The sequence below is a fragment of the Salvia hispanica genome, chromosome 2, assembly GCF_029641045.1.
Source record: "Salvia hispanica isolate PSC_SH4W2 chromosome 2, Shi_PSC_v1, whole genome shotgun sequence".
NCBI classification, from domain to species: Eukaryota; Viridiplantae; Streptophyta; class Magnoliopsida; order Lamiales; family Lamiaceae; genus Salvia; species Salvia hispanica.
In genome coordinates, this window is record NC_142693.1 from 1,923,446 (window position 1) to 1,949,610 (window position 26,165).

Genomic DNA, 26,165 nt, shown 5'->3' on the forward strand with positions numbered 1-26,165 from the left:
TTATCCAAAATCAGTCATTCAGAGTAACACATCAAATATCCCAAATGTACATTTGCGCTTCGTCGTCTTGCAAATGTATTAGCGGGAACATATGTGATTCGTGATGTGGTGTTGAGGGGGCTTGAGCCCCCACTAAACGAATATATATATATATATATAGGGATGTGATCAAGTGAAAACTCTAAATATTGTATAAACTCAAAACTATGATCTGGACCATTGAAAAATGTCAACAAATAAAAAAAAACGTCAACAGGAAAATATCAACAGAATTTCAACAGAATTTCAACGGTAGTCAATAATTGATGCTGTGTTGATATTGTGTTGATACTGTGTTGACATTAAAATCTTGAAATTTTACACTGTACTGATATTGTAATGAAACTGTGTTGAAGCTGTGTTGAGGAGTTTTGAGTTTGTATAATATATAAGTTTGCATTTTATCACCACCCTATATATATTGTCACGTGATTTTTGAAATAGTTAGAATATTTTTTTTATCAAATAGTTAAGAAAAAGCCTCATCAATAATGGATAAATCTAGAGCATACAAGATGTTGAGAGAGCATTTCGATGTGTTGCAATTCAGTTGGGTGATTGGTGTTAATCGTGTGTCGTCGATGTGATGCACGGATAACACATGTATAAATACTGCATGATATGATAATAAAGGATGAATGGGTAATAAAGGGTGAATGGGCTATGGCAGCTAAGAAGACGTTGGACCTAGTTCGTGAGTAGCCCTGACTCAAGGTGCACGAGTATCTGTCACGAAAAGCTTCCATGCGCGAACGACGGGCTCACGGCCAACTCCAACACAATCTGGTCGAAGAAATTTGGGTGTTGGCACGTCACACTTGAGGTTTTAATTTAGGAGTTTAATCTAACGTAATTTTTTATATTTAATTTTCACTTTCAATTAATGTACTAGTTCTTTTTAATATTCATTAGCTTTGTTGGCAATTGAAATTAAACTAAAAAATTAGAACTGTCACACATCGATGTACAAAGAGAACTGAAATCAGTATATAAGTGTCATGGACTTCCTCCTGTCATCAATTGGTTTTAGGATGGAACCCATGAATTTTTATCGAGCTTTATCATTTATTTTAGACTTGATTGATCGTGGTATTTCCTACTAAAGTTAAAATTAGTTTGAAATCATATAACAAAATTAAATCAAATATTGCATATCACAAGTGCCAGCTGTAATTCCTGAAAAGGAAATCAAATAGAAAAAATTTAATAGTACTAAAAGTAACTAAGTCAATTACTGAAGTTCGATGCTAACAACATTTGCATTTTTTACGCAACAACTCGAAGCTATTTCATCCACCACCAAAACTTGCTTCACTTCTCCAGATTTTCTCTCTTCCGTTGCCAAAACCTAGTAAGATTTTTAATTTGAGTTTATGTAAAATGCATAATGATATGCTTATTTGCGTTCATTTCCTCGTTTAGTTTTTTATTTTGCTCATTCTAAGGATAATTTTTATGGCGAAACTTCGAAATGTGTGAAAAAAAACAAAATGTCTGCGTGTTTTGTTTGTGAAAATTGTTAGTATGCCTTGAATCCGTTATAGTTTGCCGCTAGCCGAACGGGGGGCCTAGCCCGCCATCTGTGTGCCTATTTATATAGAAGTAGGGCGTGGAACTCTGTAATCTGAAAACACTCTGAATAATATCTATTCTCCGTTTCCGCCCGTGGACGTAACCAAGTAAATCTGTGTTTCTTTACGTTTCTGTTTATCTCGATTACACAATTGCTCTATTCTGTCACAACAAAAATTGATCTGGTACACATTTGGGGATATTTTGAAGTGTTACTGTGAATGACTGATTTTGGATAATATTCGTGAGTAATCTATCTAAAACGTAGATAAATTGTTAGCTGCTACTCTTAATTTTTTGTTAGGCTCAGCAGAAATTGCTACTCCCTCCGTCCCATAGAAATTGGCCCTTTAGGGTTGGCACGGGTTTTAATGCATAATTTGATAAAGCAAGAGAGAAGAAGAAAAAGTAGTTGATATTGTGTAGGGGATGGTGGGCCCATAAATGAAAGAGTAAAAAGGAGAAAAAGGTTACTATAAATGGATATGTGACTATTTCTATGGGACAGACGAAAAAGGAAATATGGCCAATTTCTATGGGACGGAGGGAGTATTTAACTGTGAGCATAAAAACTTTGCCAGTTTTCTCTGTTTTCTCTGTTTGCTGTTAGTGAAGCAGAAATACTGTCTCGTTGTGGCTAACTGAATCTATGATCAACTGTTTTCATCCGTTCCTTTTTGTTGTAGGACGCGGAAGCAATGGCCTACAGGCGTAGCATCATGGCTAGATCGAAGCTGTTCTACCAACAGCACCAGCGATTTTCGCCTTCACTGTCACACATTAGTGGCAGCGACCGTGAGCAGTTGCCTGCGAAAACGAATCCTGAGATGCTCAGCAATTTTCACAATGCTGGCAATCTTCGACTCATGTGTTTTGAGGTTCCTACGGGCTATGGGCTGCTATCAGGAAATGTATCTCGAGTTATGCATTCTGAGGTTCCCACAGGCTATGGGCTGATTTTCCGTAGAAATATGTCAAAGGCTCCTCTGGACGTTGAGGTTCCTGCTGGAAATTTGAATGGAGCGATCGGTGCGGTGGCTGATAAGGCTGTTGAGGCAGCTCCGGTGATGAATGAACTGGCCAGTGCAGCAGCAGATTCAGTCAGTAACATGAACATAATTGGATACTTGCACTCATTCACTGGTTTAGAATGGTGAGGATGTTTCTCTCAAGACAAAATCATCTGCTTTACATGAACCTAACTGTTAGTATGCCTTGAATCTGTTATAGTTTGCCGCTAGCCAAACGGGGGGTCAAGGGGGCGATGCCCCCTTGCCATGGGGTTCCGGGGGCGCGGAGAGGCCCCCGGCCCGACGCTATGACATGTTTATGTTTTAGGTCCTAATTTTGTATTGGGCCTAGCCCGTCGTCTGTGTGCCTATTTATATAGAAGTAGAGCGCATAACTCTGTAATTTGAAAACACTCTGAATAATATCTGTTCTCCGTTTCCGTCCGTGGACGTAGCCAACGCAACGTTGGTGAACCACGTAAATTTGTGTCTTCTTTACGTTTCTGTTTATCTCGACTACACAATTTCTCTATTCTGTCACAACACTAACTTCTTATTTTAAGCTCAATGTTATACTAGTAAATTGTTGATTGGATTGAGTGTGATTGGTAAAGTCATCTCATTGGGATTTTTGTTAGGTGGGCATCAATTGCAGCTGTGACTCTTCTGCTGCGTATTTTGTTTGTTCCTTTTCGAGTATATGATCTTCAATATTATTCCCACGATGGCAAACGGTAAGTTCTCTACCCGATTTCTATGTTGTGAATATGAATATCCTCGACATATGTATTTTACTATAGTATACTTTGTTGATTATTATACCAATAAATTGATGTTTTGGATATAGTATCTTGATGCAACTCCTTGTCTCGTGACCACAATTGTTTCGTACCGTTTTGCAGTCGATACAACGAGTTACAGTCATTTCAGAAATCCTTCCTTAAGGTATGAGCTTTAGGCGTTTGTTCTGTATTTTACTGTTGCTATCGCAATTTGTTCATCCATCCTTCTACCATTGCCTTGAGGCGTTGATCTTGTACCTAGCAACTCATAACCAGTTATTGTTTTTTGACAGGGTGACAAAAAAGCAGAGATATCTAAATGGCTGGATAAGTATTGTCTTTTCTTTCTTACAAACTATCTGCTATTCTGTTCTTCTTGAGTTAATACATCAAAATGCCTACTGCAAAACAAACAGCAAAGAGAAAGAACAGAAAAGTGAACATAGGAAACAATATTCCTTTCATATCAATGGATTCTGAGGCTAATAGTAATGGAGGCAAAACTTTTCGGCACGGAGATTAAGAAAAATTGTGTTAACTGTTAAGTGAGTTAAGTAAAGAGAGAATAAAGTGGAAAATGAAAAAGGTAGAGAGATGAAGAGAGAAAAAAAGTAAGAGAGAGTAAAGTAGGTGTGGAAAATGTGTTGACTTTTACTAAAAAGGGAAATGACTCTATTACTATGGAACGGACGGAAATGGAAAAACGCCTCTATTACTATGGAACGGAGGGAGTAGTACTTTATTCCACTTGAAGTCCTGTGGCCTTACTGCCTTAGCTTCGATTGTTTGACGTGCATTAACTGATGTAACTAAATATCGGTCTTGCAGTTATGGTCGGTTTCAGCTTTATGGATTTATATGCTCATCATTTATACCTGCCTTTTGTATTTTCTTTTGCGTAAGATCACATTCCCTTTATTTCTACGTACTCCATGCTCCCTCTGTTTCCGATGGTTTTGCATACATCTTTCTAAACCTTTTGACACTTTAGATGCATGTCAAAACGTTGAAAATAGACTGACTCGATAATGCATAACAAAAGAAAATCATAATTCTTAAAGATGGTAATCGAGAGAGATATAGGTAGATTGGTAAGATATATTGGAAGTAAAAGAAGATAGGGAACTCTTTGATGTGTATTTTTCTTGTGTGTTTTGATGAGCAAATCACCGTAGTATTTATAGGGTAATTTGAAGCTCTTTAGTACACCATTAAATATAATTGGATCTGTACACTACATAGGAACCATACAGAAATGAATGTGATCTAGGAACTGTCTCACAATAAATATGCAACGGCTAGTTATGGTTTCTTTTGACAATAACATCTCTATCTCATCTCGCTCCATGTATCTTCTACTGCGTAAATGACTATCATTCTCTTTCCGTACAGGTTTTAGGCATGGTGAAGAACGTACCCGCGTTTACAACAGGTGGAGCATTATGGTTTACAGACTTAACAACTCCCAATCGCTTGGAATTTCCAATCCTTACGGCGTTGACATATTGGATTAGGACGGAAGTAAGCTAACGTCTCGCATCATATCCTTCGTCTTGAAACATCTACCCTTGAACTCACTTTTAAGATTTATCACTGATTCTTCTTCAGTTGAGTCCAACACGATATGTGCAAATCGGAAAACCGTATGTGAAGTCTCGTAAACTTGCAGTTAATGCTGCGGTACTATGCCTTGTCGCTGTTGCTGCAGGATTCCCCACGGTTTGTTGTGCATCACCCTCCTAAAAATTGTCCCCATGCATCCAAATATATTCCCATATCTCCTTTGTTTGCACAGCCCTTATCAAGTACTATCTCTTACTGATTTTTTCAATTTTGCTGATTTCATGCTTTTATTTAGGCCTGGGGAAACGGTTCTCGGTTCTCGGTTGTTCTTGGTTAACCGAGAACCAAACCTTATTTTTTTGGTTCTTGGTTAACCGAGAACCGAAAGAATAAGGTTAAGGTTCGGTTCCGGTTATTAAGTATAAGCTAATCTCAGTTCCGGTTCTAACCAAGAACCGAATAATCGTTATTTTCTAAATATTTAATTTTTATATATTTATTTTAGTTTTATTATTATCGTTTTAGAAAAGTAAAAATTATTTTGATAAATGATGTTGGTTTATATTGGTTTTAAACTTAGTTTTGTAAACTTTGTTGGAAATTTGGTTGTTGATGATGGAATGGAATCATGGTTTTTGCCCTTTTAATTTCACAACTTATTACTTAATGTATTATATTGCACTAGAGTTCGGTTCCTTCGTTGGAACCGAAGACCGAACCGACAAAAGGGTTCGGTTTCAGTTCTGGATTTCGAAAAAAATGGGAGTCGGTTAACTGACTAATCGGTTCGGTTGGAACCGAAGTGAATTTTTTCCATAATCTGCTGGACACTGTATGGATTTCCATTTTGACTACATAACACACATAGCATTGAACAACATTATATTCATTACTTAGCTATTTTGTGCTTGCTTTTAATCGTCTTATTATCATAATCTATGTAATGATGGTTTAATTCTTTGGTATTTTAAAACAATCTCCATGATATATTTGTGCAGGCTGTACACATTTCTTGGATCACCTCTAACCTCTTTTCAATAGCATACGGGGCTGGTGAGTTCTCCTTTTCTTCTTCTTTTTCATTTGAAAATATTGTACATGAATTCTGATCTATTTATAACGCTGCTTTCAGTTATGATTCATCCTCGAGTTCAGAAATTGTTCGGGATATCATTGGAGATACCACATTCCGCTCGAAAATAGACATCATGAAGTTAGAGTGGCCAAAAATTGCAGTATTTTGAGGTCGTTATTTTGTGTCTTCAATCAATATGGCCAAGTAGTTTAAACAAACACATAATTAACAAAACGTCGATTTTGTGTTTCATCGATTTTGTCTAAATCGTCGGTGTTTAATTCATCTCTCACACTAATTAACAAACACATATACGATAGCAGTAGTAACGAATGACATTTGGGTAGCATGTTATCGGCGTATGTTAATCTATTACTACCTCCGTCCCCCAAATTTTGACACAGTTTACTATTTCTGTTCGTTCCTGAAAATTTGACACACTTCACTTTTTACCATTTTTGGCAGTGGACCACATATTCCACTAACTCATTACACTTCACTTTTTAACATTTTTTTATTATAAAACTAATACTTTAATAGTAGGACCCACATCCCACCAACCTTTTTAACTCACTTTCCATTATATTTCTTAAAACTCGTGCCGAGTCAAAGTGTGTCAAAATTTGGGGGACGGAGGTAGTAAAAAATATATGCACATTTAGTCACAAGTCGAGAACACATCAAAGTTGGTATGCGAAAATCAGGAAAAAGCTTTGGAGTTGGTATGCGAAATGTAATAACTGACTTAGATTTTTTACTAAGGTGGTGTTTGGTTTCTTAGATAAAATAATTTCAAGATACAGTCTTGAATTGAATTGAGTTGTGAGATTTTTTTAGTCATAGTGAGTTAGCTATTATTAATTATCACATGATTGAATTATGGGACTGAATTTCATGAAACAAACATACTAGTATATATTTAATCCATAATACAATCTTGATAACCGAACACTCCTACCGCTAGTAGTATTAATTTTTTCATTTCCTTAGGAATTAAAGCTGGCACTCACAGTAGCGGTACATATATATGTGATATGCGGTGTAATACTTTGAACAAATATTTGATTTACTATTTTGGTTGAGTCCTCTTGTTTTGAAACTTTCACAAAAATTAGTCTTTTTTGATGAAATGAATTTTATTTTGTCCTAATAATATTTCAATTATATTTTATTTTAAGGACGAGGCAGTATAAAATTTAGTTTTTGTAAATAGTTATGAAAAGCTTAATCAATAATGAATCAAGATTGCTAAAAGAATAATACTTTTAAAGTAAATCTAGAATATATAGGATGTTGAGAGGGCATTCGATGTGTTGCAACCCCGCCAGACAATTGTGAAATGTTGGGTGCAAGGGTGGTATCAATCGTGCATCGAAATGTGATGCACATCAGCACATGTAACACATTTATAATACTGCATAACATGATAATCGGGGATGAATAAGCTATGACACCTGTTTGGGGAGAAGAATACGGTGGACCTAGCTTGGGAGTAGCCCACGATAGCCCGACTCAAGATGCACCTCTTTTCCGAGGGTATCTGTCAAGATAAGCTTCCATCCACGATGACGATGGGCGGGCTCACGACCAACTCCAACATGCCCTAGTCGAAGGACTGTGGGAGTGGGCACGTAATACTTGAGGTTTTAATTTATGAGTTCAAATTAACATAATTTTTGGTATTTAATTTTTTATTTTCACTTTCAATTAATGTAGTTCTTTGAATTTAAATTTCATTATTTTTATCGTGTATATTAATTTGTAGATATTTTTAGTTGTAACTAAAAATGAGACTAGTCTCTGTTGCAAGTATTGTGGTGAAATGAATTTTTTTTTATTTGACTGGCAGAAAAAATGAAATTATAGCTAAAATGAAATTCATTATAAAGCCCTACATTGTGATGCCCCCATTCTCTAATCACTTTTTTCCCCTTTCTCTATCGTATTTACCAATTTTACATTAAACCTCGTGTTTTTCTTCAATTTTTAGGGATCCGGGAAGGTGCAATTCGATATTTCAGGTAGAAGAATTATTCTTTAATACGTTATGTTGGAATAGGGGTGCGTTAAAATGACAACACTCTTAAAATGACACTGTGAGTGACACCACGCTAGACTGCAATATTATATATGCTAGACTGCAATAGTATAAGCGCTAGACAACAATCTACAACAATCTATAAATTGCAGTCTAGCGTATTGTATTGCAGGTCGCGTTACCATGCAGTCTAGAGTATTGGATATTGCAGTCTAGAGTATTGGATGTTGCAGTCCGTGCAAATTTACACTTGCGAATTTTTTATGATTGCCACATGGCAGCTGATTATTGGTCCACATGTACAAATGATTGGCTATGAATGATGGTATGGTGTTATTTTAAGATGGATGGTCAATTGTCATTTTATCACATCCACGTGGGAATATCCTTATTTCCTAAATAATGAGGTTGGTTTACAAAGTGAAAAAGGACCAGACAAAACAGAATGCACCAATAAACAAATTATTGTTTTCAGTTGCATCAATGTTGAGCATAATTAAAGTTAGGTTACATCTTGCAATTGACTAAAACTCATGCATCATTTTTTACCCGAATAGACAAATTAGTTACCTTTATTTCTTCAAATTTCAAAAAGACAAATAGTGTTAACAGCAATAATGTTGTCTTTTTCACTTGTTACACAAACTTGTCTCCCCTCACCTTTTCTTCTAATTCTATTTCTCAAATCATTATATAAAAATAAGTAGTATTTTTTTTTGATAAATTACCAAATATATAATGGTAGACGCTCAAATTCTGAATTTCCCAACACTTTTCATAAAACCGAATATAAATAATGAAGTTTGCAATTTTCTCAACCATCCCATTCGAACGCCTCATTTCTAGCATAATAGGTGATGATTTGACAGCTAATTTAAAACGTGTGTCACCCACCAAATATATATGTACTGTATGGTCATATGGAAGGGAATTAACATTCCTAACATGGGCATAACATTTACTAGTTTTTCAATTAGTTGTCACATCATTGCGTATTTCACTAACATTACGAAAATTGCAAACTTGATAACTCATAATTCAATTTTTTAAAAAATGTGAATGCGACTATTTTTCATAATATATTTGACAATTTCCCTTTATTTTTTATAAATGCCTTTTATTTTCTCCTTTATCCTCACTTCAACAAGCCTCCACCTCCCTATTAAACTATGAAATAGATAAATCGAAACAAATAAAGAGGGTGAAGGAAATAGATTTAAGTGAGGAAACAATTATTTCTCATAGCTGATAATACATGTGTATATAGATTTGTGTTAAAACGACAACTCCTCTTAAAATGAGACTGTGACACCACTTATACAGCAATATTATAAACGCTACACAACAATATTACAAACACTACACAACAATCTATATCTATAGATTGTTGTATAGTGTGTCGGATAATGCTGGACAAGCAATATTGCTGGATAAAGACCAGCAAATTGCAGACCGTCTTTTTCAATTATTTTTTTTGCTATGTGGCAGCTTATTATTTGTCCATGTGTACAAATGATTGGCTAGAAATAGTGATATGGTGTTATTTTAAGGGGGCGGTGGCACCCTAGCATGCCCCTGTGTATATATATACAACCAAAAGCTGCAATTTGAGATCAACTAACTAACTAACTAACTAATCCAACAGTAATCTCAACTGACCAAATTATAAAGAAGCACAAATCAGCACCCAAAATTGGTAGCCCAATAGCAATGTATTTACTCATCTAAATCCAAAATAAATAGCCCAGAAACAAAAAACTTTGGCCCACTGTTAAAACAAACACTTCAGCCTTTCGTTCAATATTTTGTGCACTGATACCATCTCTAATGGTACTCTAATACAAAAAATGAAGTAGAAATTTAGCTCTAATGTTACTCCAAAACTAATTTTATTTTTAGTACTGAATTTTTAGGTAAAAGAATAATAAACCTAAATTATTATTTTAAATTTGGTAAGGAGAATATTTTTTAAATATTGAATTTAATATAAATAATTGACATCATTGTTTGATACAGTACTACATAATTTAAATTTAATATAAATGGTAGATGCCTAAAAAAAAAGAAGAAATAAAAGTTGATTTCATTCCCCAAAAAACTGCTCAAGCTTCGTCGAAACGGATTAACAAATACTCTCTCCATACGCAAATAGGAATCTCGTTTTTCTATTTTTAGTAGTCTCTCCATACGCAAATAGGAGTGTCAGTAAATGGTAAAGAGACAACTCATTTCAATCAAATACTCCCTCCGTCCCTGAAAATTTGTCACCTATTTCCTTTTTCGTCAGTCCCTCAAAATTTGTCACCTTTCACTTTTACTATTTTTAATAGTGGACCCTACATTTCACTAACTTATCCACACTCACATTTTATTATATAACTAATATATAAAAATAGGACCCACATACCACCAACTTTTTCAACTCACTTTCTATTACTACCTTCGTCCCTGAAAATTTGATACAGTTTACTATTTTGGTCCGTCCCTGAAAATTTGATACACTTCACTTTTACCATTTTTGGCAGTGGACCTCATATTCCACTAACTCATTCCTACTCACATTTTATTATAAAACTAATACTTTAAAAGTATGACTCACATCCCACCAACTTTTTCAACTCACTTTCCATTACATTTCTTAAAACCCGTGTCGGGTCAAAGTGTAGCAAATTTTAGGGGACGGAGGGAGTATAATTTTAAAACTAATTTATACAAGTGGACCATATAAATTCACTAACTTTCTTTCACCTATTTTTTTTTAATATTTCTTAAAATTCGTGTCGAACTGGAACGAGACTCCTATTCGAGGACCGAGCAAGTAACTAACTTTTGAAAGATGGAATATCATGAAGTGCGGCAAGCACATCTTCAATCTATTTATCCAAAACAACAGAATTCGGCTCTGGCATTTCTTCGAGCACACTGTGTGGAATGTGAAATCGATAGTGCTCTATTAACACTCCAGTAAAAAAGCCAATATATTAGCTGTTTGGTACATTTTCTCTCTCCCAAACCCCCAACCAACCATTTCCCCAATCCTCTCAAAATGACCACCCAGCCAAGAATCCCTAGCTTCGGCGACGGCGACGGCGACGGCACCGTCTGGGAGTGCGTCCTCCCCTACGCGCGCGACCGCGGCGCCGTCTCGCTCGTCTGCAAGCGCTGGTACGAGATCGACGCCATCACCCGCAAGCACGTCACCATCGCCCTCTGCTACACCGCCACTCCCCAGCAGCTCTCGCGCCGCTTCCCGCAGCTCGAGTCGCTCAAGATCAAGGGCAAGCCGCGCGCCGCCATGTTCAACCTCATCGGCGAGGACTGGGGCGGCTACGCGGCCCCCTGGGTGCAGGAGGTCGCCGGATCCTTCACCAGGATGAAGGCGCTCCACTTCCGCCGCATGATTGTCTCCGATTCCGACCTCAAGCTGCTCGCCACGTCCGCCGCCGGCGTCGCGCTCGAGGTTTTGAAGCTCGATCGCTGCTCCGGCTTCAGCACCGACGGCCTCTTGCATATAGGGCGCAATTGCAGGTACAATTTACCGATTCGTCAATTTTTTTAATTCGATTTCATAAATTTGAATGATTTCATCTCATCGGCGTGTTCGAATCCGGAATTTGGATTTTCTTATGATTTTGGTATTGTTATCTTATCTAGGGCGCAATTGCAGGTACAAATTACCAATTCGTCAAATTTTTGAATGAATTCGATTTCCTTCAACCGATTTGTTTATCAATTTGAATGATTTCATCTCATCTCTGTGTTTGAATCCGGAATTTGGATTTTCTTATGGTTTTGGTACTGTTATCTAGGGTTAATTGAGCTTAATTGAATTTGCGATACTTATAATAGTCATTTAAATCACGAAATTTGATCGAATTCTAGTTTGAAATGCTCAAATTTAACGGTGTGCTTTTTAATAGGAATCTGAGAACTTTATACATAGAAGAGAGCATGATAACCGAGCTAGACGGGGAGTGGCTGCATCACCTTGCTTCGAACAATACCGTTCTCGAACACCTAAACTTCTTCATGACTGATCTCAAGAGAGTTAGATCCGAAGACATTGACTTGCTAGCGAGGAGATGCCCGTCTCTGACCTCTGTGAAAATTAGCGACTGTGATATTTCGAAACTAGTTGAGTTTTTCAGAAACGCTGCTTCATTGGAAGAGTTTGCTGGCGGCTCGGTAACTGAGCCTCCGGCTCAGAATGGCGAAGAAGTTGCTCCTTCTGAGCAGTTGGAAAGGTATGGTTCGATTTCGTTCCCCCCAAAATTGTGCCGTTTGGGGCTTACCTATTTGGGTAGAGCAGAGCTGCCGATTTTGTATCCTATTGCTGCAAAGCTTAAAAAGTTGGATCTTCTTTATGCCATGCTCGACACCGAAGGCCACTGTCAGATACTACAAACATGTCCTAATTTGGAAGTTCTCGAGGTAAAAATTTGAGCTTTTTATTTAACATGGAATTGAATAGATTTTATTTGGTTGAAGTCCTTTACAACTCGGTTCCGTTTGTTAAACGTGATGCTGACCGCTTATATTTACAGTCCTCAAAAAGTTTTTCGGAGGATTGTCTTCGGCCACTTAATAGGATTGGAAATTGTTGATGATTCAAGTGTTCCTAACCAGTTTTATTAATTTTTGGATTTTTTGTCATATTATAATTTCAATTTTGCTCAATTTATTTGCAATAGGCAAGAAATGTTCTTGGAGATAGGGGTTTGGAGGTTCTTTCTCGATGCTGTAAAAGCATGAAAAGGCTTAGGATCGAGCGGGGAGCTGACGAGCAAGATATGGAAGATGTCGAAGGCGTGGTCTCACAGAGAGGGCTAATCGCTTTGGCTCAAGGATGCCTTGAACTGGAATACATAGCCGTATACGTCTCGGATATTACAAACGCAGCGTTGGAATGCATGGCTACTCACTCAAAAAATCTATGCGACTTCCGGCTGGTCTTACTCGACAGAGAGGAGAACATAACTGATTTGCCTCTCGACAATGGAGTTCGAGCTCTATTAACAGGTTGCGATAAACTCATTAGGTTTGCTCTGTATCTCCGCAAAGGGGGGTTGACAGACGTAGGCCTCGGTTACATCGGGCAGTACAGTCCTAAAGTGACATGGATGCTTCTCGGTTACGTTGGGGAGTCCGATGCAGGCCTTCTGGAATTCTCCAAGGGCTGCCCGAGCCTCCAAAAGCTCGAAATGAGAGGCTGTTGTTTCAGCGAACGAGCACTAGCTACAGCTGCTCTCCGGTTGACTGCTCTCAGATACCTGTGGGTGCAAGGGTACAGTGCTTCTAGCGATGGCCGGGATCTCTTAGCTATGGTGAGGCCGAACTGGAACATCGAGCTGATACCAGCTACGCGGCACATTGTTCACGATGCAGAGAGACAGCGTCTAGTGATCGTCGAGGACCCTGCTCACATTCTCGCATACTACTCCCTTGCGGGGCAAAGAACCGATTTCCCGAGCACCGTCCGCCCTCTGGAAGCTAGCGCCTCCCGTGACCCGTAGAACTGTCGCACGACATCGCAATCGGGCTCGCCTTTGCGCTAGCTCTGTTGTTGTATCTTTCTAATAAAATCTCTGTAAAATTTTGAATCTCATGGATGTTGATATCCATTATTGTAAGTGTAGATAGTTAGGTTTTTTTATGATCTTTCCATGTCTGATTGTGTGTGTGAAATCTTATGTTTGTTGAGTGTAAATGTCACTTTTTATTTGCTTTCATCATGTTAGGTAAATGTCGCTTTTAGTAAATATAGAACTTTAAATTTTTTGGAAGTTTTTTCATTAATGTCTCCTACTTGTTGAATTGATTGGCAAAATCCACTGTCTAGTAAAGTAAAATTATTTTTTTTATTTAACATGGAGCCGTAGTCACTTTTATGATGTTAATTTATATATTGAAATTTGGTGTAATCCACATCACTCAAAACAAACTTGTCTTGTTGAGAATTAAAAGGGTGAATAATTGACATTCACCAATAAATTATTCGTGAAGACGTTGATCAAACCGTCTTGATTGAGAATTGAGAGGGAAAATAATTGTCATTCACTAATAATTATTAGTAAAGACTTTGATCAAAGAGTTGGACTGTATTATCTTTTGCTTGTGGAATATATTGCGAGCTCCATTGTATTTCTACACTCATATTATTATGATGGAACATTTAAAAGACTTTCGTATTTATCTAACACAAAGTTTTGATTTTGTAGTGATAAAATGCAAATTCATATATTGTTATATTCTAAATTATGATTTGGACCGTTAAAAAATATTAACATATGATAAAATAGTAGCAATAGAAAATGTCAATACAGTTGTCAATACAGTATCCGTTGATACTGTATTGACATTTTCTATTGCTACTATTTTATCATCTATTGACATTTTCTAACCGTCTGGATCATAGTTTGAAGTTTGTACCATATTTAGAGTTTGTATTTGAATACATCCCAGTTTCGATAAATATAAAAAATATAAGTATATAGACGAGTGGAAAAGGCGGCTATATTTATTTATTTATTGTAGAATTATTATATTTATTTTGTAAGAAAATATAGTGGTAGTTGTGGATAGTTAGAGAAAATGTATTGATTGTGAAATATTTCATGGGAACAAACAAAAATAGGAAAATGGGTAATATTTTCATAGAGTACATTTAATTCAATGGATGGAGGCATGCCCACGGTTCGTAAACCGTTGGTTCCGGTTTCAGGAAATGTGGAACCGGAACCGAACCGTGGGGCTATTTCACGGTTCCGGTCCCGGTTCGAAAACCGGCGGTTTTTTACGATTTTCACGGTTTCGAACCGCCGGTTTCAGGCGGTTTTTCGCGGTTCCGGCTCGGTTTCACAGTTTTCCGACAGTTTTTCACGGTTTCGGTTTGGAACCGTCCAGAACCGACGGTTCCGGCACGGTTTCGGTTGATAAAATTTGAAACCGGAACTGGCCCACGATTCAAAATGGCGGTTCCGATTCAAGAAAAAAGTCACGGTTCCGTGGCTAACCGCCGGAACCGAAAACCTTGGGCATCTCTAGATGGAGCTATAATTTTATAAACTATTAGCCAAATTATAATTTTGTATTTTCAAACAAACTTGATAAAGTAAAACTAGAATTCATACATTAAAATTGAAAAAAAAAATTGTGTCAAAAAGAAATTGCTTATAATTTTATTTTCTCAAAACCAAAAGTGCTAATCCATGAATGCGACTTCAACTGAGGGTATATTGGTAATTTACTCGACCCTTCCCCTCAACCCTTTTCCTCTGCTAAATTCCAACACAGAGATAAAAAAAAAAAGCAATTGTCATCTTCCCCGCCAAACTGTTTAAGCCGCCGCCAAATTTGATTCGGTAAGCTCTTTCAACAATTTTTTATTTTTATTTTTTATAAATGCAATTAGCAATCAACACTGTTTCCATCACTTTAGATTTTCCGGAATTACCAAAATTTAAGACTAGAATCATTATGCAGAATGGAGAATTTTATGTTAATTTAACTATTTATGCTAATTTGTTTCAATTTTTTTATGCTAATTTAGAATATGGAGAAGTACCTAAAACGGTGTCGTAGCGCTTCATCTTCCTCTTCTAATGTAACAACCGGATTTGAAATAGTGGAAATCAAACCTAGAGGAGAGGTGAAATTGAACTTAGATGAAATCGTTAGTGATCCTGGATTGAGGAAGCCTGTTGATGAATTTGATGTGAATGTTCGGGATGAAGTTCGGAGAGAGTACATGGCCCGGGGGCCGTGCCAATTAGTCGGTTACACGTACCCGAGGAGCACGTTCGGCATCCACGATAGGAGTTTTCAGGAGGTCTGGTATCGAAAGTTTCCGTGGCTAGAGTATAGCGAGTCGAAAGACGCGGCGTTTTGTTTCTGGTGTTATCTTTTCAAGCAGTCGGAGAAGGGGGGCCGGTACGCAGTGGATGCTTTCACGAAAACGGGGTTTTGTAACTGGAAACGAGCGCTGGAGAAGTTCAGCGCGCATGTTGGGGCGGTGAATAGTTGTCACAATAACGCTAGGATTCAGTTTGAGGCTTTCCAGGATCAGATTCATAGTACGAATATGTTGGAGTCGTTTAGCCGGGAGATGAATGCTATTTGTCGTGCACGTTTGACTACGTTGTTGGATGTGACTCGTTTTATTTTGAAGCAAGGATGGCCTTTTTATGGAGTTGAGGAGTTTGATTTTTCGATGAATAGAGGTAATTTCGTTGAGTTGCTTGATTTTTTCATTCAGAATAATCCCGGTATCACTAAAGTGTTGGATCTTAGTGCTCCGGAGAATAGCCAAATGATGACCCTCGAAACTCAGAAACAATTCGTGCATGCTTGTGCTTCAGAGATCACACTTGCCATAGTCGGTGATATTGGAGACAAGGTTTTTACTCTCTTGGTTGACGGGTTTTGGGATATTATTATCGATGAGCACATTGGGATTTTTGTAAGATATGTGAACGATGAAGGATGTGTGATTGAGCGACTTCTTGAAATTATGCAACCACCCTATTGTAAATCCGATTTCTTAAAAGGTGTTATTGATGCTTTATTTGCAAAGCATGGTTTATCATTCTCGAAACTGAGAGGTCTAGGATTTAACGGGGGTTCAGGCTTTCGGCGTGAGTTTAGCAAGTTGAAATCCGTAATATTGCAAGAAAATCCATACGCGATGTATAGTCATTGCTTTTCTTGCCAACTCCAGTTGATTATTTTCGCTCTTGGCAAGGAACAACGTTTGATCGTTTGCCAGGTTTTCGACGCGATCTCCATGATAGTGAATACAATCGGAGCTGTGGTTAAAATGCCAGATGAACTGAAGCAGGCGGAGCACGAGAGGCTAGTTAAGGAATTAGATGGTGAAGAAGCGGATGGTGAAGATCAAGATACTCGCTGGGGTTCGTACTATCTGACATTGCTCCGTCTCTGTTCTTCGTGGCCTTCAATCGAACAAGTGTTGATCAATGTATCTGATCATTCAACTTGTTCGGATACTAGGTTGAATGCTTATCATATGATTGAAAAGATAGATAATCACGAATTTGTTTTTCTGTTGCACTTGATGAGAGATTTACTCGGAATCACACACGAGCTGTCGCTCGTCTTACAAGAAAAGGAGAAAAATATCATTCAAGCCTTGTCGTTGATAAGCAGCGTGAAATATCAGTTACAACGCTACAGGGAAGACAATTGGGAAATAATTTTGGACCAAGTGAATAAATTCTGTGAATTGAATCAGGTTCCGTTGATCGACATGGATGGCGATACATCACGGCCTGGTAAAAGGCAATTCGAACCAGTCGTCTCCAATCACCATCACTATCATGTCCGCGTCTTCTGTCAGGTATTTGCCTTTCGAAGTAAATTGTTTTATTCGGTTTATCAAATCTTTCAATGCTAATCGAGTTCTTTATGGTTAGATTGTTGATTCGGTTATCCAAGAGATAAATGAGCTTTTCTCGGATGATCGCATTGAAGTACTTCGCTGCATAGCATGTCTTGATCCGAGGAATTCGTTTTCCCAATTCAACGTCGATCAACTCATGCACTTTGCTTCTCTGTACAAAGAGGACTTCTCCGCGGACGACTATTTATTCCTTCCTCAGCAGCTGAGCAATTTCGTCGCTAACATGAGGCACGATTCTGAATTCTCCGAAATCAGCAGCTTGGCACGCCTCGCCATGAAGATGGTTGAAACGGGTAAAAGTTCTGTTTTCCCATTGGTGTATCGTTTGATTGAGTTGGCGTTGGTTTTGCCAATCGCCACCGCGTCTGTTGAGAGAGCCTTTTCTGCTATGAAGACCATCAGGACTCACGAGGTTGACGAGCGGGGAGAGGAATGGAGGAACGCTACTTTGATTGCTCACATCGAGCACGATGTTCTATCGACAGTCGAGAACGAGCAGATCCTGCGGCATATTCAGTTAGGCTAGAATCACCAGGACTCAAATTTTTTTGTCGATGTGAACGCATTAATAGTTTGAACATTTGTTAGCATAGTGATTGAAAGGAGAAAATCATTGCTGTGTGTGTATATGGTTGATTAGTACTCTCATATTATATCATGTTAGTTATTGGCATTTTGAAGTTGCATTTACAGTATAATGCTTAGTTGGGTAAGAATCATCTGTTTTGTTCTTGCTATTTCATCTCATTAGGAAATATTCTGTCTTTATGTGTAGTTGATGGTCTTTTCTTGTATACTATACTGAATTCCAGAGATTATAGTTTCTAACATTTAGATTTTGTCACAGAATTATCCAAATATTGAATGCGAAATGTTTTCACAAATACAATACTCCTATTCCACAGTATAAGATAATAAATTAAGAAGTACTTTAATTGAAAGTAGAAACACTAAACAAGAAGCGCCTGTAGCTCAGTGGATAGAGCGTCTGTTTCCTAAGCAGAAAGTCGTAGGTTCGACCCCTACCTGGCGCGTAAACTTTAATAGAGTATGCACTATTTATTTTTTCATCCGTCCCCAAAAAATATGAATTTTCAATTTTGGAAACTCTCTTCTATTAATGAGACGTGACTCATTCTCCACTAACAACTTAAATTTTTTTTATCTCTCTCTTACTTTACTAATAATGCATTAAAAAACCCAAAGTTCATACTCTTTAAAAACAAAGAGTATTTTTTTTAGTTTTTTTTTTAGAAAAGAGTCAAACTTTGCAGTGAAGGACACAAGAATTATTGGTGCGTTAATTTTGACATTTTACAAGATTAATTAACTCATTTGTGCCTTTTCAATTTTCCAGCAAAAATTGTCATCTTAAAGCCCAGTGTTGTGAGCACTTCCAAATTACTAGTAGTACAATGCAAAAAATCATATATGCACACAATCAATCTACTTCTATTATGTTGCTCAAAACTCCAACGTCCAAATTGACTTCATATTTTTTCCTCAAACTTCAAATCTATTTTCTACTATCATAGCAACGATTGAGATATGATGAATTAACAACAAACCACTATACACTATATACAAAATCTGAGCAATTTATAGATTGATAAGAAGGAGAAAGAAAAAAAAATGAGTAACAAATTAAAATTGATTTTCCATTTTTAGCATGAAACTAATTTTAGTCAATGGACAAAAATATAAAGATTAAAGATGTGACTAAAATAACAATATTTTCTAGATTTATGAATAAAATGAAACAGATACCAGTATCATATGCCAAAAACACTAAGCAAACCATTCCAAATCTAACCAACCATATCAAATTATCAATGCATTCCAAAATCCAAACACAAATGAGCCATAAACAAGTCCCAAAAGCATCAACCATATAAACCAAAACCATCTCCCGTAAACACCATTTAATAAATGGTTTCCGCAGAAGGCCGAGAGGCCGGCTGAGAAGGGCGCGGCCCTCCCTCCCGCGCCCTAGCCGCCCTATAATCCTTATACGCCTCAACGCCATTGTGAAAATGGCCAAAATGGTCCCTCCTCAGCTTGATCAGCGCGCACGCATGCCTCAGCCCGTGGTCCCTCACCTCGTCATCATTTTCCGCCATGGCGCAGTAGAACCCGAAGGCCCTGCTGAACTTATCCGCATCCTCGCTCATGCACGCCCTCAGCTTCCCGATCGCCTCCTCCCTCGTCGCCACCCTCTCGCCGCTGCCGAAGTCGACTGCGGGGTCCACGGGCGGCGCGTTCCTCTTGAGGCGCTGCAGGGCTCCGAGCCTGTGGCTTAGGAGGCCGGTGCTGAGGCTGACGCCGATGGTGGCCCATTTGGGGTTGACGGCGTCGGCGAGGCTTAGGTAGGTGGGGCCCTCTTCACCTCGCTCTCTAGCGCCGGGTCGTTGTTCACGCCTGGCATTTTGCTGCTGAGAGAAATAGGAGAAGAGGCTGCGGTAGCTACATGATTGCCATTGCTAGGGTTTATAGAAATGGGAGGAAGGATACGAAAGGTCCTAATTTAGGTTTTGGAAATTTTACAAGGCTTTTAATTGAAGAAAAGTTTCATAACAGCCCATGAGCTTTCGAAGAATTATATAGTACTCCATATAAATTTGTGGAAGTGGATCTCATTTTAATAATTATATACTCCATATTAATTTATAGTAATAGAATGTAGATATAATGAATTTAGTTGGGTAGGGATGTAATCAAATGCAAACTCTAAATATTGTACAAACTCCAAACTATGATTTGAACCGTTAGAAAATTTCAACATATGACAAAATAGTAGCAACAGAAAATGTCAACACATGGTCAACGGTTAATGTTGTGTTGATATTATGTTGACACTGTGTTGACATTTTATGTTGCTACTATTTTGTCATCTTTTGATATTTTTTAACGGTCCAAATCATAGTTTGGAATTTGTACAATGTATGGATTTGCATTTTATCACTACCCTAGTTGAGTATATATGGTGCATTTACTCAAAAAAAAAAAAATGGGAGTCATGAGACTTTAAATTGCATACATACTAAAATGGAAAAAATATAATACTCCCTTCGTCCAATAATAGATGGCATATTTGGGGAACGACACTGGATTTTATGAGATGTTGTTTTATGTATTAGATGGACAGAGAAAATAGTATATTTATATTAATATGAAAGACAGTTTTTTTCTAAAAAAATGGAATACGACATCTTTTATGAGACAAATTAAAAGTAAAAGTGTGACATCTATTATAGAATGGAGAGAGTATTTTTTTTATTTTTCTTTTGGATATAGGGAGTATGACTCATGGATATAGGGCAAAAACTATATAAATTGGCCCTTGGACGAGCAAAACTATATAGATTAGCTCTTAAATATGGGGAAAACTATCTAAATTGATCTTTAGTGTTGGAAAGATAATTTGAGGTGTCCCGATAGTGTTGGGAAGAGAATATGTGAGTCCCAAGTATGTTGGGAAGAGAATAACATTTATAATGTGGAATTCCAACTAATATAGTTCCTAGGTATATTTATATCCAGAGTCCTATAAATACATATGTACTATTTATTAACAATAACAATTCAAGTCATTCACAATGTAGTCTTCATAGTTATTCATTGATTCTTTTACATTCCGCAATTTATTTTTCAACACTTAGATAAGAACAAAAATTATCTAAATCAGTTCTTTGACACAATGTCAAGACAATGAAAAATGGAATAGCTCCTTGGCACAAGTCGAAATTGTCAATCAAAAACTGAAGAGTTTGTTGGCAAATAAAATTTCTTAACATGATTCAGAATTATATTATCAATCTTTGAGTATCTCAATTTTACCATTTGAACTAGACGTAAAGAAAGCTAATTAAGTGTGCACATCACAAAATTGATAAACATACAATTATTTTTCACCTTATGTATAAATTACATCACATGCGATGTCAAAGCTACAACCTTATTCATCTCCCGAATCTGGATCTACAAAATAATAAAAATAAACATAAATCTACAACCATATACATGATGATATTACAAGCAAATCAAATGCAATAGTTCATAAAACATTTTCTCTTTTCTGGTATGTGTGTGAATTATTGACATGCAGCTTGAGCTTTGAGCACATCAACCTCTTCACTCTCAACCTCTAAAACTTTCCCCAAAATAATACTATAAAAATATGTAAATTGAATGTTCAACATTTTGGAAGATCTTTTGGAGGAGGCAAGATTGACTCATTTGGGCCTTTTCCATTTTCCACCAAAATTGCCATCTTAAGCCCCCATGTTGTGTGCACTTCCAAATGACAATGCAAAAACCACATTCCTGCACACAAGATTAAGTCGTCACATTATTGCTTGAGACTGAATTGATCCGAGATTACCTTGTCACAGAAAATATGCCAGACTCATAAATCAAAACTAATCTTACGTGCAGTGGCAGACGCAGAAATGATAGCAAATAGGAGCTAAATTTTCAAAATTTTATTTTTAAAAAAATTATTAACTAATTTAAAATATTAATAGGGGCTTTTATATAATAATATGTATAAAATATAAACAAATTTTAAAATTTTATAATAGGAAAAAGCTAAAAAAAAATGAATTTATTAGGGGTTGAAGCCCCTCCCCTTGACCATGTAGATCCACTAAAAAATATGAATTCATTAGGGGCTGAAGCCCTTCCCCTTGACCATGTAGGTCCGCCCTGCTTACGTGATTATGATAATGCAAGTATTTTGTAGTTCAGTTCAATTACTTTATATGTTAAATGCAAATAATTCATAAATTTTACGTTAAACGAGATTTATCTTTTGTCGTAATTCATACCAGGATTATCAGCTCGGAACCGTATCGCGGTCCATCCACCGGTAGGCACACTAATAGTATTCCTCTCAACCGGGTCCACAAGATTAAACCTCTTTGGATCATTCACCGCATCATAATTCCCAATCCCTTTCCCCACCACATAGAAATTGAATCCGTGCAGATGCATCGGATGGCTCTCCGGCGCGATCACGGCCGTCCCCTGCACCACGATCTGCACCGTCGAGTTATACCCGACCCGGTACACCCTCGTCCCCGTCGCCGTCGCCATGTTCGCCGGCGCCGCCACCCCGGTGTAGTTCCACGGCGTCACCGGCGCCGCCGGAAAGTCCGCCGTGTAGACGCCGCTCACGTTGTAGTAGTGCGCCTGCAGCAGCGCGGTGGCCGGCATCACGAAGCTGACGTTGTTGACGGCCGCCACCACCCGGGTCCCGTTGACGCACGACGCGCACGGGTTCACCCCGACGCCGACGGCGAGGAGGAGCGAGTGATCGGCGCCGGCGCCGGCGGGCACGGCGGCGGGGTACTCCGGCGAGTTGAGGCTGCGGAGGCCGTCCTCGAAGGCGGTCGTGACCGGGGTGGCGTTCCGGGCGGGGACGGCGACGGCGGCGCCGGCGCCGGAGAGAGCGGCGGCGCCGGAGTAGCGGAGGGCGGCGGTGGCGACCTGGTTGTCGGTGGGGACGATGGTGTCCATGAAGGGGGAGATGGCGATGACGTATTTGCCGATGGGCTGGTCGGCGGTGAGGAGGGCCGTGGTGGTCTGGCCCGGCCCGATGAATATGGTGTCGGTTGCGAAGGGCTTCGTGTAGGCGGCGTCGACTTCGACGACGGTGAGGCGGTGGCCGGCGATTTTGAAGAAGAGCTCTTCGTTGACCGCGGCGCTGACTATTCGGAGGAGATATGTTTTTCCGGTCTCCACGTGGAGGGTGTACCCTTCAAATGCAACAATTGAAATCTCAATTTGAAGGATTACACAATCAATTATTTGGTGATTTTCATTAAAGGTTCACTAATTTTTACTATAAGTTAGTTGCAAATTGCAATAATAACACTCGTTTTATTTGTAAGAAAATAGTACTAGTAATATTATATTGATTCTGTCTCACTGGGATGTGATCAACTATTTCTACTTTATACAATGGGTCTAAAATCGACGAATAATAAATGAAGTTTACGCTATAGTACCTGAAGAAGAGCAATTTGGAGAAGGGCCGGGAAGGCCGTTAATGGTGTGTGCATCGGACACATTAGGCGGTAGCCCGGCTTGCATAGCTTGGTTGATCACATCTTCTACATCCGACTTCCACCATTCTCCTGTTCATGACGCCATGTCAATTAAATAGTAAGAAAATTTTCTTTTCGAAATAGAAAACTATTTGAATATTTTGCGTTAATTATTGTACAATAGACTTTATCAACAAAACAAATAAACAAAACCTGTCTTTTCGATATCTCAATTTCAAATTTTTAAAAATAATCACTACCAATATTATTTTCTTTGTCTAGCTAACCTAATATGATGATCTCTTCTTTATGAGGCTTGGGAAATGGATAAGGAATCCCGAGCCTCGGCAGAATGACAATTGCGCCATGCACAGTGGCTCTCTGCCAATTGATATGTGCATGCCAAAGCAAAGTCCCTCTCTGGCCCGTGAGGGTAAAATTGTAAACATAGCTCTGACCCGTCTGAATTGGGCATTGCGTGATATAAGCCGGCCCATCGGCCCACCCAGTCCGGAGCTGCCTAACGCCGTGCCTAAATGTAAATTTCACCACCATTTCAGCCAAAAAAAAAAAGAAATCTAATAATTAAGGTCATTTCTTTTTAAATACACAAAACTTTTAATATTTAATTATTTATATTAAATGAACTTTATGATCTTCTAATTTTCTCTAAATGTAGTACTCTAAATACAAGAACTTAATGCTATTTTTGGTAAATTTCAAATACACCTTGTCTTATCTTTAGGCTATAGTGTTTGACACGTTGGAGTTATGTAGATAGTAACATGTCATGAATAAATCCAGTTTTAATTTGATTAGAGCATCTTGTTGGGGGGAAATTCAAAAGAACACTAAATTTGTATATTTTGATTGAAAGAAAAAATTTAGAATTTTTTTAATCGAAATTAAAATAACTAAAAAAATTACTAATAAAAGAATAATAAAAGACCAGTGTATTGTGACATTGTCTGTGACATGGTTCACAACCCTAACAATGACTGTATCATCTTCCCTAGCATAGAGAGTGGGACCCGGGAATTTTCCGTTCACAACGATGATGGGCTTGCTCGCGCATAGCCTCGTCATGTTCTTCCTCTCCACCTGCACAAACACATTGAAATATGCATAATCTCAACAAAAGAGTGTTTCATGAGATATTTAATCGTGTTTTGTCTCCCTAACACGGAAACCCTCAATCGTACGAAAGTTCGATTTATATCCCTTTTGACACAATCAGGGACGGACGCATAATTTGTTTCGGTGAGCGTTATACTTTCTAAATTGTGTATTCGAAATGTTGGAAAGTGAATTTTTTCCCTACAATTTATTTTAATAATAAGAACTTTTTGCACAACGATTTACATAAATATTAAAAATCCGACAATAGTACAAGAATAAAATGGTAAGTGACTTAAGCCCCTCGTGACTTTCATTTGTGTCCGCACTGAAAATCAAACATTTCATAAATTTGTGAGTTATTTTTAGAGAAAAAATGTAACTAGGGAACATTTTTCGAAAAATGCTGAAAGTTGGGGACACAGAACGGGATTAAGCGACGAATCACTTACCCTAAACTTATAGTGTCGGATTCTCGATTCGACATACGAGGAAGAGGAGAAGAGGGTGAGAAGTGTGAGAGCTAAAGCCACACCAAGTTTTGCCATATCTCTGATTTTTTGGCTGTGGAGTCTTTGTTTAGGATAGGAGAGTAATCAGAAGAAGGTAGAGTTATAAGGGAGAGTAAAACAAATGTCGTTTTAGAAGAGTTTGGTAAGGAAGAGGCCATGCAATTTTCTTGGGTATTACACAAAGTGGATTTATTTAGTGAATGGTATGTATCCTCTATATTTTGATATCTTAGACATGAATTTTGTCTACTTTTTTCAGTACTTTACGTGATTGCTTTGGTTGTTTTATTTCTTTTGTCAAAGATGGGACTTTGAATTTTTTAAAATCTCCAACTTTGAGAATAGAAGGGAAAGTAATGTACTACCTCTTGCCTCATTTAAAGTGGAGTTTTTCTTGTTCAGACATGAAATTTTATATAGTATTATTTTGTAAATTAAATGGATGAGGAATAATGTAAGGAGAGCAATGTTTCCATTTTTAGAAAAATGTGTCGCTATGTCTCGAAAAGGAAAACAAGTAACTTTAAGTTGGACAGATGGTTCGGATTCTCTCGCCACTTAACAGGTTACGTAAAATCTCATACCAAAGAAGAAATGTTTCGTTTTGAATGGGACGGAGGGAGGGAATACTTCACTCACACTTTTATTTTTATTTTTTTCATTTATGTTATAACTAAATTTTGCACAACATTTTAAGATAATCCTGAAAAGCAACAACAAAAACTTAAAATTCATTCAAGAAGGTTACTAATTAAGAGTTGGAAGTGAATGATTTCTATATATGAATTGATTGCTTAGGTGCAATGTCTGTAGCAAGAATTCCAGAAGGGTATTAAACTGTGCAGTGCAGGAGTTGGTAATAGGGCTAAATGACAAAGGAAAAGATAATTAGTTGAGAAATAATTTTCATTTAAAACATGCATCATCAATCTTTAAAATAAGTTAAATTACATGAAGTTACAAATAAGCAACACTATAAAAATGACCATTTAC

At 37.8% G+C, this 26,165-nt stretch overlaps 4 protein-coding genes and 1 non-coding gene across 5 annotated transcripts; 4 read left to right on the forward strand and 1 right to left on the reverse strand.

Annotated features, from left to right (window-relative positions):
- Nucleotides 1-1,303: 1,303 nt before the first annotated feature.
- LOC125224273 (mitochondrial inner membrane protein OXA1-like) lies at nt 1,304-6,347 on the forward strand. Its single transcript, XM_048081579.2, has 10 exons — nt 1,304-1,390; nt 2,298-2,764; nt 3,260-3,355; nt 3,524-3,566; nt 3,697-3,734; nt 4,232-4,301; nt 4,796-4,924; nt 5,012-5,122; nt 5,965-6,019; nt 6,099-6,347. The coding sequence occupies exons 2-10, from the start codon at nt 2,310-2,312 to the stop codon at nt 6,167-6,169; spliced, it is 1,068 nt and encodes a 355-aa protein (XP_047937536.1). The 5' UTR covers nt 1,304-1,390; nt 2,298-2,309; the 3' UTR covers nt 6,170-6,347.
- Nucleotides 6,348-10,992: 4,645 nt separating this feature from the next.
- LOC125201556 (coronatine-insensitive protein 1-like) lies at nt 10,993-13,862 on the forward strand. The gene is made up of 3 exons (XM_048099721.2): nt 10,993-11,607; nt 12,000-12,510; nt 12,771-13,862. Exons 1-3 carry the CDS (start codon nt 11,126-11,128, stop codon nt 13,590-13,592), a joined length of 1,815 nt encoding a protein of 604 aa, XP_047955678.1. The 5' UTR covers nt 10,993-11,125; the 3' UTR covers nt 13,593-13,862.
- Nucleotides 13,863-15,353: 1,491 nt separating this feature from the next.
- On the forward strand, nt 15,354-18,177 carry LOC125213003 (uncharacterized). Its single transcript, XM_048113338.2, has 3 exons — nt 15,354-15,440; nt 15,629-17,434; nt 17,511-18,177. Exons 2-3 carry the CDS (start codon nt 15,632-15,634, stop codon nt 18,021-18,023), a joined length of 2,316 nt encoding a protein of 771 aa, XP_047969295.1. The 5' UTR covers nt 15,354-15,440; nt 15,629-15,631; the 3' UTR covers nt 18,024-18,177.
- Nucleotides 18,178-18,458: 281 nt separating this feature from the next.
- On the forward strand, nt 18,459-18,531 carry TRNAR-CCU (transfer RNA arginine (anticodon CCU)). Its single transcript has one exon. It is a non-coding gene; the product is annotated as a tRNA-Arg (tRNA).
- Nucleotides 18,532-21,383: 2,852 nt separating this feature from the next.
- On the reverse strand, nt 21,384-25,258 carry LOC125201042 (laccase-22-like). Its single transcript, XM_048098920.2, has 6 exons — nt 25,113-25,258; nt 24,494-24,645; nt 23,832-24,076; nt 23,506-23,634; nt 22,324-23,253; nt 21,384-21,820 (listed from the first exon to the last, which is right to left on the reverse strand). The coding sequence occupies exons 1-6, from the start codon at nt 25,206-25,208 to the stop codon at nt 21,690-21,692; spliced, it is 1,683 nt and encodes a 560-aa protein (XP_047954877.1). The 5' UTR covers nt 25,209-25,258; the 3' UTR covers nt 21,384-21,689.
- Nucleotides 25,259-26,165: the final 907 nt, after the last annotated feature.